Source organism: Orycteropus afer, unplaced genomic scaffold (assembly GCF_000298275.1).
Source record: "Orycteropus afer afer isolate SDZICR_OR568_19922 unplaced genomic scaffold, OryAfe1.0 scaffold00785, whole genome shotgun sequence".
NCBI classification, from domain to species: Eukaryota; Metazoa; Chordata; class Mammalia; order Tubulidentata; family Orycteropodidae; genus Orycteropus; species Orycteropus afer.
The window spans coordinates 310,602-325,474 of NW_006922372.1; the positions used below are offsets into that span (position 1 = coordinate 310,602).

Below are 14,873 nucleotides of genomic sequence, written 5' to 3' on the forward strand. Positions count from 1 at the left end.
TAGGAATAAAGGGGAACTTCTTCAACCTGATAAAAGACATCTATTAAAAAACCTACAACTGACATCATACATATAATGAAAGACTGAGTACAAGGCAATAATATCCACTCCCATCACTTCTATTCAACATTGTATTGGAGTTCCTAGACAGCACCCAAAGCTCCCTCCACCCCAAAAAATGCACGCATAATGGAAAGGAAGAGATAAAATTCCTTCTATTTGTAGATGACAAGATTGTCTAGAAAAAATTTTAAAATCTACCAAAACGCTGGTAGAACTAATAAGTGTTTTTGGCAAGGTCACAGTACACAAGGTCAATATACAAAAATCAATTTTATTTCCATATAATAGTAACAAAGAATTTTACCTTGACACTAAGAAAACAATGCCATTTTCAGTACCATCAAAAAACATGGAATCTTAGGGATAAATATTAAAAGAATGTACAAGATTTGTATGCTGAAAACATCAAAATAAGTTGCACGCATTAGTATATAGTATCTGATGGCATGCATATCATTAAAGAAAGTTCAATATTTATGATTTTTTTAGGTAAAATTTACCTTCAGTGAAACACATAAATATTAAGTGTACATATGTTGACTTTTGACAACTGTATAACCCAAACCTTTATCAAGGTATAGAACATTATCATCACCCATCAAGTTCCTTCCTGCCCTTTCCCAGTCAATCCAATCCCCATGGCACCTCCCATGGATAACCACTGCTCTGATTTTTTACTTTTGAAATTATTGCTTTGGAATTTCATATGAAAGAAATAAGACAGCATGTATTCTTTTCTGTAGGTTTCTTTCACTCTCAAAGCTCTTTTTTTATTTAAAAAATAATATATATTGAGCACTTCAGAAGTGTCTACCTGCATACAACAGTTCACAAGGAATTAACCTCTGGCTTGAGTGCACCAACCAAAAGGTGGCACTAGGAAAGCCAAAGGGAAGGGATCTGGCAGAAGCTGGCAGGGACACATGGGGTACTTCCTCCCAGAAGTACCCAGAGGGATGGTGGCAGCAGCCGCCACTATAGACCCAAGTGTCTAACGAAGATTGGCTGGAGAAGTGGGGCAAAGGATTTGACTTTTAGGAAACCAGACAAGTTGTATCTCTGAAAATAACAGTTGAGGAGCAACTGCAAATTTTGTAGCTCCAAATAGTTTCCTGAAGAGGAAATGGAAGGGAATAAACACTATTTTGTATCAGACACTGTGCCTGACAGTTTATATACACAATCTTATTTGATCCTCACAATTGATCCATGAGGTTGCCATTTTCTTCCCCTATTTCAGAGATGCAGTAATAAGACTTTTCACAGTTCTGATCATTTTATGAGGTAATTTTTTTCACTTTAGAGATCACATAACTGCAATTTTTGGTGATTGAATGACTTGCTTAATGTCACTCAAATACTAATTATACAATCAGGAAATAAATCCCAGTTCTACCCATTTTATGAGGCAAAAGTTATTTTTATCTAACTCTAAAGAGGAGGTAACTGCAATTTTGGTGGTTGAGTGACTTGCTAAAGGTTACTAAGCTACTATCTGTTGAAGCCAGGGCTATACAGCTCTAAGGAATAATAATTGTTATATTTTCAAATGATTTACCTAGTTTTCTCCACACAAAGAGAATAATAAAGCTCACCCATCCAAAAACAAAGTCCTTACCTGCACTTCCGGCTTTCTGGGTTTCCAAGTGTTGCCAGGTGCCAAGCTGCTGTCCTCGAGGGTACTATGCTGAGGATTATGATAGCAAGGTGAACACCGGATGCACTGGTGGTGGTGGCATAGGCAGTTGTAGCAGTTTGGCATCATATTTCTCTTTAGCAATGCAGGACAGATTTCCCCAGAACAATAAATGCAAGGATCATGGACTACAGCTCCCTGAACATTGCAGGAGTAAGAGCAGGTACTGTGATAATCAAAATCACCACAGTGTAGTGGCTTATGACACATGGATTGTTCTAGGCCTTTGCTTACAAAGCATCTAGGGTAAGTGGGAGTTTCTAACTGAAGAGGTGACATGGAATGGTATGATTGGTCTGTGGAATGATATGATTGTTCCACGGGATGGTGTCTCAAGTCTCTATAGCTGGAGCTCATTGGTTGGAAGTTTTGGTCTATAGGCTTTGGTCTCTGAATAAAAGTCTTGTTGCTATGAGTGGTTAAACCTGGCAAATGAGACATAGATAAAGATTTGCTACTCTCTTCAAAGAACTTTCTTCTGTCTGCAAATGGCAAGAGGATGGCTTCCTCCTCAGCTTGGACAGTAGAAGTCTTCAATTCCTTATTGTCACCTGTGTTGGAAGGTCCATCCATGGCTAGTGCCACATATGGCTGCAGACTATGCTCTGGAGACCATCGCCAATGGCCTACATGGATTCCATGGTGAGCGTTTGTTTTCTCAGAGTCTGAGGAGGATGAATCAACTTTCCACCAGGTGTTCAAGCCCAAAGAGGACTGACCAGACGTCTGGTCAGGGCTTATTTGTCCCTCCAACCCTCTAGATTCATGGCTCTCAGGGGCTTGACTAAGGCACTCTGAAGACCTAGCCCTGAGTATCATGCTCTTGTTGAGGAGCTTGTCTCTGGGGCTATGTGGTTTTTTATATGAAGATAGAAGAGATGAGTTAGAGTCAGGAAGTGGAGGACTTGCTGAGATCTCTCCAGTCTCTTCCACTGGATCCTTAGTATCACACAGCTGTGACAAGAGACCTTTACTTTTCTGGAGCTGGGCCTTCCTCCTCTGAATTTCATTACGTAGATTGGTAGCAAAACGCTCACTCTTTCGCCGGTTTTGGATGGAGCGGCCCCGGGTCCCTCCACTTCGCCTACTACCCATTCGGCCACACTCCTTGGGCTCATTGTCCACTTCTTCAATTACCTCTGTGCCACTGGCCACTGGGGTTGAAGAACAGTCCCTGGTTTGTTTAACAGGGAGGGCAGAGTCAGGTGGCTTCTGGCTTGCCAATTCACTGTCTTCTCTGTTTGGGTCCAGGAAACCTCTTTCTGGAGGTTGTCCATCAGCATCTTCATGTGAGGAACTGCTTGGGGTTTGGTGTCCTGAATTCAAAGGCCTATTATCCATTGGCCTGTTGTTTTTCTCTTTGCTGTTCTGGTCCTGGGCTCCTCCTACAGGGGGAGATAGACTTTTCTTCCCTGTGTGGCTGCTATGCAAAGGGGACAGAGTCCACTGGTGTCCATCCTGCCCAGATGGGAGCTCCATTCCCTTGCTGCCCCTAATATCAAGGTGCACCTGCTGCAGATGAGATGCCAGAAGCTGTTCAGGGGCACTATGACGATGCCCTGTGGGCCCTGTGAGGTGTGGAGGGTTGCCTATAAAAGATATCTTAGCTTGTTCTGCTGAAGTTTTGTTGAGTGGGCTGGCATTTATGCTGGAAGACTTGTCACAAGATTTTGAGTAACCAGTGGCTTTGGCTGATCCCTCTATCAGTAGATGTTCAGAGCCCTGCTGGCTAGAATCAGGAGGCTGGCTGAGCTCACAGTTCTGAAGGCCCTCATTAGTCACTTGGTCTTGTCCACTCAGACAGCAGAACCTGTTAGGGTTCTTTGGGGACAGCACAATCTCTGAGCTCATTTTCTCCTTCTCCTGCAAGGAGTCCACAGGTTCAGAAGCCCTGCACTGTTCTCCATTAAAGACTTGAGCTCTGGAGGCTTGAAGGCTGTCTCGCCTCACTGGAGGTTGTGGTGGGCCTCTTGGCTCTTTGGCAGGCCTTGAGTAATAGCCCTCCTGTGGGGAGGATAACACCTGGGGGCTGGCTGTCAGGTAGACCCCATTAGTGCGTCGGCCACCTCCTGAGGTCTCAGCCACATTAGGCCGGCCACTAGGGGCCTTAATTGGCCCTGGGCCTTGCATGATGCAATCTGCAGAGGCTGGCTCTTCTGTCCTGAGGGAAAGGGCACAATCAGAGGCATTTGAGCTGGCTGAGAAGGAGCTGTAGGCTGAGTCACGCTGGTTGGGGTACATGTTCTGGTCAATGGGCAAGAGGTGGCCCTCATAGGTGGCTTGGCCTGTTTGCTCCAGGCTCTCCATGCTACCAATGGAGCTGCTTTTCTCTGTGCTGCAGTGTCGGGAGAGTGGACACCACTCCACACACACGTCACTGTAAGACACAGGGCACAGTGGTTAGTTAGCCAAATCACCAGATCTCTTTCCCACCTTGGCCATCCCTGCCATGGGAGAAGGTAGGACAACCCAGAGAACTCATGCCACAAATGAGAAGGAGGTAAGGCAAAAAAGAAGAAATGAAAATAAGGAATGAGATGGACACTGGGGCAGCACAGGGATGTGGTAAAGGGATGGGGACAAGATGGCATATGGAAGAAGGATGGGAAAACATCCCAAAAACTAAGTGTAAGAACTCCATGGGGGTTGTGTTCTGTTTCCCTGTCATTAGCCAGTCTGGAATTGCTTCTGGGCTGTTCCTGTTCCTAGGGAGTCAACATGCAGCTCTCTTCTAGGAGAGGCAATCAGAGAGTATCAGTATTAGAGAAGAGAGGGGCCTTCAAGGATTGATTCAATCTCAGCCAGACCATTTTGTAAAATGGTGGTTCTCAAACTTTAATGCATATCAGAATCATGTGGAGGGCTTGTTAAAGCAGAGGCTACTGGGCCTCACCCCTAGAGTTTTGTCTGTATCAGTCTGAAAAGTTGCACTCCTAACAAGCTCCCAGGAGATGTTGGGGCTGCTGGTCCCAGGACCAGGCTTTCGAGAATCACTGGTGTAAAGAAAGCACAAAACAAAACAAAAACCAAACACACTGCCATCAAGTTGGATCCAACTGATAGCGACCCCTCCTTGGGTTTCCAAGGCAGTATCACTACGGAAGTAGATTGCCCAACCTTCCTTCCGAGGAGCAGCTGGTGGGTTTGAACCACCAGCCTTCTGGTTAGCAGTCAAATGCCTTAGGCACTACACCACCAGAGCTCCTAAAGCACAGGACAGGGAAATGATTTGGGATAAGTTATTTTCTCAAGATTATCCTGCTAGCTAGTGGCACAGAGGGGACCAGAATTTAGGTGTTCTCTCTTCTTGTTTTCTTGATAAGAGTCATCCTGACCATTTATTGAAGACTTAGAATGTGCCAGGAATTTTACAATGTCTTATTTCAAGCAGAAGGGGAAAGATTATTCTCTCTTGTTTACAAGTGAGAAAATGGAGGCTTTTCTAATATAAAATAAACCAACAAGTTTGCAAAGCTGTTAAAGCAGCAGAGCTTGGATTTGAATCCAAACATCTGTGACTTCAATGTCTTAGCTCATCAGCCATACCACCTTTTAAAGGGGGATAATAATAATATCTATATCACAGGATTGCTACACAACTCGGACACTGTGGTGTAGTAAATTACATGGCATGGCTTTTCTAGCCATAGTCTTTGTAACTCCCCCTTTGCCTTGAGTAGCTTATTGTTAAAGTTATCCACCTGGTGTATTTCTGTCTGAGCAGCAGGAAGCAATCTTCTGGAAAGTTCACGCTCTCTCAGGTGTGTAAAATTCTGATGTTGCGATTGGTTGGTTTTGGCCACTCTGCCAGGCTCAAAAAGGAGCCCTCCTAGAGGCAGGAGGAGAGAGTTTCTCTGACTGCCGGCTAAGAAAGACATGCTGCTGAGAGAAACACGCTGCTGAGAGAGAGACGTGAGAGACACACACTGCTGAGAAAGAGATGTGCTACTGAGAGAGACTGTCAGCTGAGAAACAGCCAGCTGAGAGAGACTGAACATGTTCCTGAACTTGAATTGTAGCCTGTTTCTTCCCTAATAAACCCCATAATCTGTGAGTTCTGTGTGGCCACTGTAGTGAATTACCAAACCCAAGAGAGAGGTGGTGGATGCTGCAGGAGGAACAGTTGGTGTCAAGGTTAGTAAGAGTGCTGGAGGGTGGTGGCATGTCTGGCCTCATAGGAGCAGGCATCAGGCTGCCAGTGGTGATTCTGTCCTCCTCTTGTGTAGTTAGAGGATGTCAGAAGATGCCGCCTCCCTGTCCCTTTTGCAGACACCTAGCAAGGGTCCAATACATGGCAGCTGCTGCTATCATGGTTGTTGTTATTATTGTTATCAGCATAATCTCTACTGCGATTTTTTATATTATATAGCCCCTGCCTGCTAATGCCTCTCTCATCCCCTACACCAAAGCCAAACTGGGGAGATAAAGGAAGGAGTTAGGATTAGATGTTATCTTGAAATTTAAGCACCATTTCCCACACACAAAAGTAAATTGAGCCAAGTTGTGCCAGTAACTCACTATGGCTAAATTTCCACAGGCTGCAGGCTGCCCTCAAAAAGGCCATAGTCCAGAATGCCAGAGTTGAGCAGTGGCAGGAGCCCATGAGGCCCTTGGGTCAGCCTCCCCTAATTCTTGTTCCCCGACTTGCCCTTTAGCCACTCTGCTCATTTGGCCTCTGGGCTAGGAATTCATCAATTCCTTATTGGCAAGGGAACCCGCTATTCACTCCACCACCCTTCCTGCTGAAAAATACAAAACAAAACAAAACACACCTCCCCACTCAAACAGAAGCCAAGCTCAGAATATGGTTTTGTGCATTTTTCCAGATCAAAACAGCCTCTGCTCTGAGGCTCTGGCTTACAATGTCAAAGTCATCAAGCCAGGGAAAACTCAACTCTTAGCTTCAGGGCCTCCTCATCATAAATCCTTTCTTAGAGGGAAGACCTTGTTGTAGAAGGGAAAAGCCAGCTTAAACTAGCAGCTTTGGTGGCTCTGAGCTAGCTGAAAAACTTGTGTGCCTCTTCTGGGAAAATCTTTCAACAACAACAGATAGCACAGCCCCCCACCACAGACCCTGAACAGAGTGATGCTCATCACAGGGAAACCCTGTTATTTAAAGAAGTTTTCATTTTGAAGTCTTTGTGGCAGAGCTGATAAACACTGGATGAGATCACCAATGAGTCACTGCAGTTAAAGACAAGGACTGGAACTGAGCACTGGGGCCCTCCTGCATTAAGAAGTCAGAGAGGAAACAGAAAGAGACTGAAAAGAAGCAACAAGTGAGATAGGATGAAAAACAGGAGAGTGTGGTGTCTTACAAACCAAGTGAATAAGTATTCCAAGGAATATATTCCAGAAGGAAAGGGACTGGCCCAAAGTCACACAGAGAGGTAGCAGTAGACTAGGACTAGAAACCAGGTTCTCCAGACACCCAGTCTAGAGTGTTCCATTATATCACTCTTGGCAAAATAACATCCAACAAAGACTAGAGTAGAGGAGGAGCAGTCAGTCCCCTGGTTGTCTACCCTCTAGCTCATCTTGAGAGGAGGGCTCTAGACTCACCTTGTGTTGCACCCTGAATGCCAGGACAAGCTGAAGGCTTCAGAAGGGAAATGCATGGTGGTGGCTGCTTCAGGGCATCCTTCCAGCAGCTTGGCCAGGTGCCATGAGTGTGGCCTACTGACAGGGGTGTTTCTCCTACAGCAGGAAAGGGACAGGAAATTAGCTTGGGGAACCAGAGTTGAAATCACTTCCCAAGCAGCTTCCGCCCCACCCCTTCTTTCCCTCAAATGAAGTAGAATATCTTGTAAGGAGTTGGTGGGTGTGGGAATCTTAGTGGCCCTCCTCAGCTCCCAGTACGCAAGTCTCCTTCATCCTGAGGGTGATCTCTAGAGATACAGAATGTCAGCTTCATGGGGCTCTTTTGTTCAAGCACATACAATAGTGCCAGACACATAGTAGATATTTAATAAATATTTGTAGAATAAATGAGTACTGCTGGCCAATGAACAGTGAGACTACCTTCATTTCTGCTGTAAGGAAAAAATATTCAATATGTACAATCTTCCCATTTTTCTCTGAGAAAGGACTAGGCAAGTGATTAATAAGTTCAAGCAAGTCAGTACTGGGTTGGGAATTTTCCAGTTTTCACTCATTCATTCAGTAAGCATAAGTATGCTTGCTGTGTGCCATCTATGTGTAGCTCTGAGACCACAGAGGCGAATCAAACACAGTCCTTGCCCTTGAAAGCTTAGAGCTTGGTGAGGGAGACAGAGCTAATTTAAATGTAGTGTGGTAAAGACATTGAGAGAGTGAAGGGTAGGGTGGGAACTCAGGTGAGACACTTGAGTCTGTAGGCAAAATGGTATCAGGTGGCCCCAAACTCTGTGAAGGAAAATAGTGGCAAAGGACACAGTATTAGGCTAAGAGAGGGGACTGGCTGCTCAGCAGGTGAGGTGTGAAGAAAGGGAAAACAGGTTTGAGGCTAAGGACCTGAAGGAAGCCACAGGGTCTGTTTGATGCTGGAGGCTGAAACCACAACTCTTGTATTGAGAGTTTTAGATAGGATCCACCTCTGCCCCCCCCCCAACCCCCCGTGTGAATGTACTTCACATGAACAGATACCACCTTTGCAAGTGGGGAAAAATGGTATGGGGAAAAGCACACATGGGGCATGGGAAGTGCAGACTGATGAAAGTGTAGACTGATGAAAGACAGAATGAGGGAGTGGGGGAGGGTTAGGGGGTGAGATGGGAAAGAGGGTAGAGAGGGCCAGAATATGATAGAGATAAGAATGAGAGATGAGAGAGGTAAAAACAAATGACAGAAAGGGAGAAAACTCAGACAAAGATTATAGAGAAATTCATGGTAGAGAGAAATAGATGACAGAGAGATGAGTGAGACAGTAAGAGAAATAGATGATAAATAACTAGATGACAGAGAGATAAATAGATGATGGGTTATTTGTGAATTTATTCACTCATTTACTGTGCCAGGCTCCATACTAAGCACTGAGGGCAGAGTTGGTTAAGATAAGTCCTCTATTTTCAATAAGTTTTCTATATAATGGGATAAATCAACTCTTTAACTCTTAGCAGTAGTGGACAAAATCAAGCTGAAGGGTTCAGTTGTAGCCAGAAATGCCTTCCTACCCTGGCAGAAACACAGAAGATCCAAGCCGCACAAGGCTGTCCAAGGCTGAAATGTGAGTCCTGAGGAGAAGTGGACTTAGGAAAACATGGATTGAATTGTTACAGGCTAGACCCAAACAGGTACAAGAGGAAAGGCAAGGGAAGCTGCTTGCCAAAGGTCAGGAACCAGAGCCACAGGTCAGCAGCAGTACCTAAGATTTATGGGAGGCGGAAGTCAGGTGAAGCTCCGACTTAGGTAATCAAATTATTCTAATATGGATCTCAGAGTACCCAGAGGGAAGACTAAAGATGCAAGAAAGCCTAGTCAGGGGGCGGTACCTGCTCCAGAGTCTCACACAAAACAACCTGATGCTGGGAAATCTCTCCAGCTGCTGTTATCCAGAAGTTATTCCATCAACAACTATTCATAGAGCATCTACTATGCACCAGTCATATTTCTAGGCCCCGAGGATACAGTGGATGACAGGACATCTCTCCTATTTTGGCTGCTTCTTCCACATCCAAGATTCCTGAAATTCTCCTGAATCTAGGGTGTAAAGCCTGGGTACTCAGCCTTGACACTACCTTCTCCTCAACTGTCCAATCCCTTACTGATTTCTACTGAGTCCTTTTTATGTTGTCTCTCTGGATTCACCTCAGAATAGTATCTGGCAAGTCCTCAAACTATTTTAGCTAATACTATTATTTTTACCTCTGTGGAATGCCCCCTCTTGTTTTGTTAATCTAAATCCTACTTGTTCTTCAAGGTATTACTCAAGTACTTTCTTCTCTAGGGAGCTTGTCCTGAGTAATCCAGTCCTCACAATTTACCCTATAATAATATGATATTTTATTTTGGTCACCATAATTTCATGTTATGAAATGTGTGTATGTTAGTTTTGTCCCACCAACTATGCCAAGCCAGTAGGCAATGAGACAAAAAGGAGAGAAACAGATCTAGGCTTATATCCTAGCTCTACAACTTCAGATATGTGATTCTATGAAAGTTTTGTAACCCAGCCGAGCTTTGGTATTCTTATCTGAAAAAGGAAATAATAATCCTTAACTGGTTAGGTTATTGTGGGGATTAGAGATAATATTCTTAAAGCATCCAGTACGGGTCATCAATAAATAGTAGGTACTACAGTAATGATTAGGCTGGTGGTTCAAACCCACCAGCCACTCCTCGGAAGGAAGGTTGGGCAAACCTACTTCCGTAGTGATACTGCCTCGGAAACCCAAGGAGGGGTCGCTATGAGTTGGGGCCGACTCGATGGCACATAACAACAACAACAACAACAACAGTAATGATTATTATTTCAGACTTGTTCTTATTGATAGCTCAAGTGTTTCCCCACCATGAATACCCAGATCTGTTCACCCACTGTTAAGAATCTGTCACACCACTCCCTTGGCTCACTTTGAAAGGTAGACTACAAAGCCTCCTACTCTCTTTAGGACTTTTCCAGGAGCAGTAAACAGTCCCAAAGAAGATACAAGCAAGGGTAGTGGGGGCTCTGGGAATTGGAAGAAAATCAAAGGAAAATCCAAACTGAAGGAACTGGGGCCAGAACTGGAGCTTCTAGCCCTTCTTTGGGAAAGGAAAGAAAACTGACAATATGTCTAATATTTGGTCTAATACTATTCCTGAAGAGCCCTAGACTTGGAGTTAGTACACACTTACATTCTAATCCTAGTGATGTGACATTGGGCAAGTCAGTTCCCTTCTCTTAGTTGCAGTTTCTCTGTAAAATGGGGAGGATGACCATCCCTTTATCACAAGCTATGGTCTGGATTAAATGCAGTCCCCATGTGTGAAATCACTCAGCATAATACCTGACATATAAGCCTTTATAAACCTTTAAAAATACTAACAGGGACCATTTATTGAACACTTAACAAGCACCAGGCACTAAGCTCTTTTTCCTAACTTCAGGATATTTATTTACTTATTTATATTTTTTAGGCTTAGCAACTAAGCACTTTTTATGCACTAGCTGGTTTAATCCTCACTCCAACCCTATGTGGTAAGATTGATTACTAGCCGAACTTTACAGATGAGGAATACAGGCACAGAAAGCATAAGTGATTTTCCAAGAGCACAGATGGTAGCCAGCAGAATTGAGATCCAGACCCAGATCTTCCAGCCCTTTGTAGAACATCACACAGCCCTACTTCCCCAGAGAGGGGTTTGTCTCAAATAGCTTGCATATGTGAAGCGTTTCATAGTTATTTCCTCAAGAAGCAGTTAGAAAATTAAGGTCTCAGTAGTTCTAGAGTTTAAACCATCTCTTCATTAGGGAGTGAGTAAAGGATATGGGGAGAAAAAAGCAGAGAGTTAAGAAAATGCCAGGCGCCAAACCATGCATCTCAAGGTCTAGCTATGAAAGCAACGAAGCTGGTGCCTGCCCATTCTCCTAAGATTGGCTTGGGTACTATTATTGAACACACCCCCATCATCCATTGCCCCAAAATGCATCGTTAAGAAGCAAAAAGAAAGGGAACTTGGAGAAAGAAAGCAGGAAGGGCGGAGAGGCAGCAACCATGGCAGTCATGGCTACTGATTGTACCTACCATGAAGTTACCCAGGGTGGAGAGATGGCTTAGGAGAGAGCTGGGTGTCCAGCCAGCTCAGACTCTCTTTCAACAACCCCTCCAGCCAGCCCCTAGGGCTTCCTTTTGCAGGTTTGGTCCTGCCTTAGTTGGGGCCCATCTGGCTTCCAGTTAAGACCTCCTGAGGCGAGGGGTCAGCAGCCCAAGATCCTGAGTTGTGACCCAAGATATTCAGGGACATTCAGGTCCCGGTTTCAAGAACAGAGAGAAGTAGCATTGGAAGCAAGTTGTGACCATCATCATGGTTGGGCCTAGATGCGCCACAGTCTTGGGCAATTAAAGACAGTAACAATAGCTGGATAGGAGCACAGATGCTGCCCCAGGAACCAACCAGCACCCTGGTGGCAAAGGGAAGGATGAAAGGCAGTTCCACCAGCATAAACAGGCCCCCTGTCCCTTGCTCCAACCTCCTCTGAGCCCTGGCCCACCCCCTTCCACTGCTTCATGGCCAATAAGGAGGCTGGGCCCCAGGCCACTGCTAGAATTCAGGAAAGGAGCAAGGAAATGATGTTTGGGAAAGATAAAGCGGGTGTCTAAAAAGAATTTTTAAAAATACACATATGTGAGAGAGAAAAATACCTCAGATACATACACTTAAAAGAATTCCTGTGCTTCCTGGACTGAGCTGACCCCACCCAGCCATCTCCTTAGGTCTTCTGGGCCCCAGAAAAGGAAAGCCCAGATCAGCCAGGCCCAGCAGCTTCCAGGTTCAGGGAAGCAGCACTACACTGATTTTACTGGGGGCAAGTAACCTAGAGAGTTTTCAAAGTATAGGTCTCATTGAGGTGCAAAGGCTCACAAAATATTCTTGGCCATTTTTATAGGGTCTGCATTTTTTATGGCCACCTGAGCAAATCCAAAGAAAACTGTTTCACACTACAGACGCTAACTCCAGAAAATCTGGCCTTTAGCAATGCTGGAATAATAGTGCTTGGAGTAAGGATCCACGGCTCTGATGTGAATTCATTCTGACTTTTGGCAACTCACTCCCTCACTCTAGCCTTGTTTCCTCCTCTGTAAAATAAAACATTAGACTCAGTCATCCCAAATGACCATTATAGCTGTAGCAGTGCATGATGTAATATACAGTTCTAGGTCCCAGCCTGGAGCTCCAAAAGATGTCCTTACTGACCTGTGTAATATCCAACCCCTTATGAGTGTGCTGTACCTCTGAGTTCAGGCCCAGACATCAGATTTTAATTTCTCTTAGGGATTTAGAGTTAGGGCTTTCCCTATTCATAATATTACTGAAACTTACTTCACTTTCCCTTGGTCTCTGGCCCCAGTTCCAGCAATTTCTGGCCCCTAGAGTGGGGTGCCTTACACAAGAAGTATGCTAGCCCTTCTTCTCTCATCCCTCTGTACCTCATAGGGAAGTCTGGTCAACTTTTGTTTATTCCATAAAAGGCAGATGCTATCCAAATGGCCCATGGGTCCTCCTTTTGTAATTCAAAGTACTGTATGTGGGAGTTTGGGAGTTTCAGGGGACATAGAGATCTGGCTTTGAATCTCAGCTCTACTATTCACTAGTTGTTTGGCCTTGGACAAATCACAGAGTCTCAATTTCCTCATCTGTAAAATTTACTCAGTAAGTGGCATGTTATTAATATTATTCTCTACCAAAAATAACAGGAGCTCTGGTAGCATAGGGCCTAAGGCACTCGACTGCTAACCAGAAGGCTGGTGGTTCAAACCCACCAGCCACTCCTCGGAAGTAAGGTTGGGCAATCCTACTTCTGTAGTGATACTGCCTCAGAAACCCAAGGAGGGGTCACTATGAGTCAGGGCTGACTTGATGGCACATAACAACAACAACAACCAAAAATAATAATGGGCAAGGCTATCGTTAGTAGCAAGAACTATGATTTCCTCAACCTGAATGAAGATAGAAGAGAAAGTTTCAGTTAAAAGAAGACTCAAAAGTCAGATCTAGTACTCTAGAGAACTTTAGTGGGTATATTAATCCCCTGGAGATCTTGTTAAAATGCAGACTCAGATTCAGTATGTCTGAGGTAAAGCCCAGATTCTGAGCTTCTACAAGCTCCAGAGTGATGCTGATGCTGCTGGTATGATAACCAAACTTTGAATATCAATAAACTAGGGAGTAACCCCTTTTGGTTTCTGTTCTGAAAAAGCATCAGGAAAAACAACCTCTTCTCATGTCATTACTGAGGCTAGGGTACCCAGCTTGCTCTAATCTGGTCTGTCAGTTGCCTTACTCCTTTCACTCAGTATTCCTGCCCATAAGAGTGCTGGCCTGATGAGGCTTGCCAATCCTCACTTCCTAACAAAATAAAAGGCAAGTAGTTTGGTAGAAGTCTGGACATTTACGGAAATATGACTAGAGGTGCAAGCAAGTCTATAGAGCTAGCTGGAGAAGGGAGGCAGGATGGCAGTGTGAGAGGTGGTATGACTGTTATATTTCTTCACTGAATATGTGCATCAGATATTTTTGTTTCTTTCTGTTATGAACTATGAAATGTAAACAGAGTTAATGTGTTTCGGTTGTACGCATGTTAGTGTGTCATGTTAGGCACAAATGCTACTTTATAATTGTCCTTATTTAGAGATTATATATGGTTAAGGAGATATACAACTGCCAAGTTGACAAGGGGTGGACTGTGATAGCTGGAGTTGTGTGTCAACTTGGCTGGACTACAATTCTAAGTGGTTTAAACAGTTGTGATGTGGGTTATTCCCATGATGAGATCAGATGTTTGTTTTGAGCAGCCAATACGTTGAAATGGAGTTTCCCTAGGGGTGTGGCCTCCCTCCAATATATTTATGGACATCCTGGGAAAAATGAGACAATCTTTTGTGGATCAGGATCCTGTTGCATTGCCTACAATTGTCCATGAGCGAACAATCCACCATTCGGCCTGGTGATATTGGATTCATCATTCATCAGCGTCAACAGCTGGTATACTGTCTGCCAATCTTGAGCTCATCAGCCCCTGCAGCTGGGTGAGTTGGGAAAATCCTCCAGCTTGATGTCTGATCCAAGATCTTGGGACTTGCCAGCTTCTATAAGTATGTGAGCCATTTTCCTAAGATAAATTTTTTTTCTCTCTCTCTAAGCTTTATTGGTTTTGTTTCTCTAGAGAACCCAGCCAGATGAGGTGATAGGCAGGTAGGCACAGACAACATATACTTGAGAAATCTTTGGACAAAGGAAGAAACAAGGAATTTGAGCAGTTTGGCTAGTTTGGGATTTGGTAAGAGGCTGACTGAACGAGAGCAAAAAAACAGTGTTCTCCTACTTAGCAGAGGTGAGTTCTGACAACCTGACCAAGTTTCCCTGATAACCCTCCTATTAAGGGAAAAAGTAATGGTAATGAAGGAAGAAGTCAAAGCTGCAATGAAAGAACTGG

The 14,873-nt window shown here is 44.3% G+C and overlaps 1 protein-coding gene across 1 annotated transcript in view; it reads right to left on the reverse strand.

Annotated features, from left to right (window-relative positions):
- Window positions 1–14,873, reverse strand: part of SHROOM4 (shroom family member 4) — a 297,429-nt gene that overhangs the window by 78,374 nt on the left and 204,182 nt on the right. The window contains exons 2-3 of the mRNA XM_007957721.2: window positions 7,322–7,456; window positions 1,682–4,136 (exon numbers count right to left, since the gene is read on the reverse strand). Of these exons, the coding sequence (XP_007955912.2) occupies window positions 1,682–4,136; window positions 7,322–7,456 (2,590 nt within the window). The remainder of the gene's footprint in view (window positions 1–1,681; window positions 4,137–7,321; window positions 7,457–14,873) is intronic.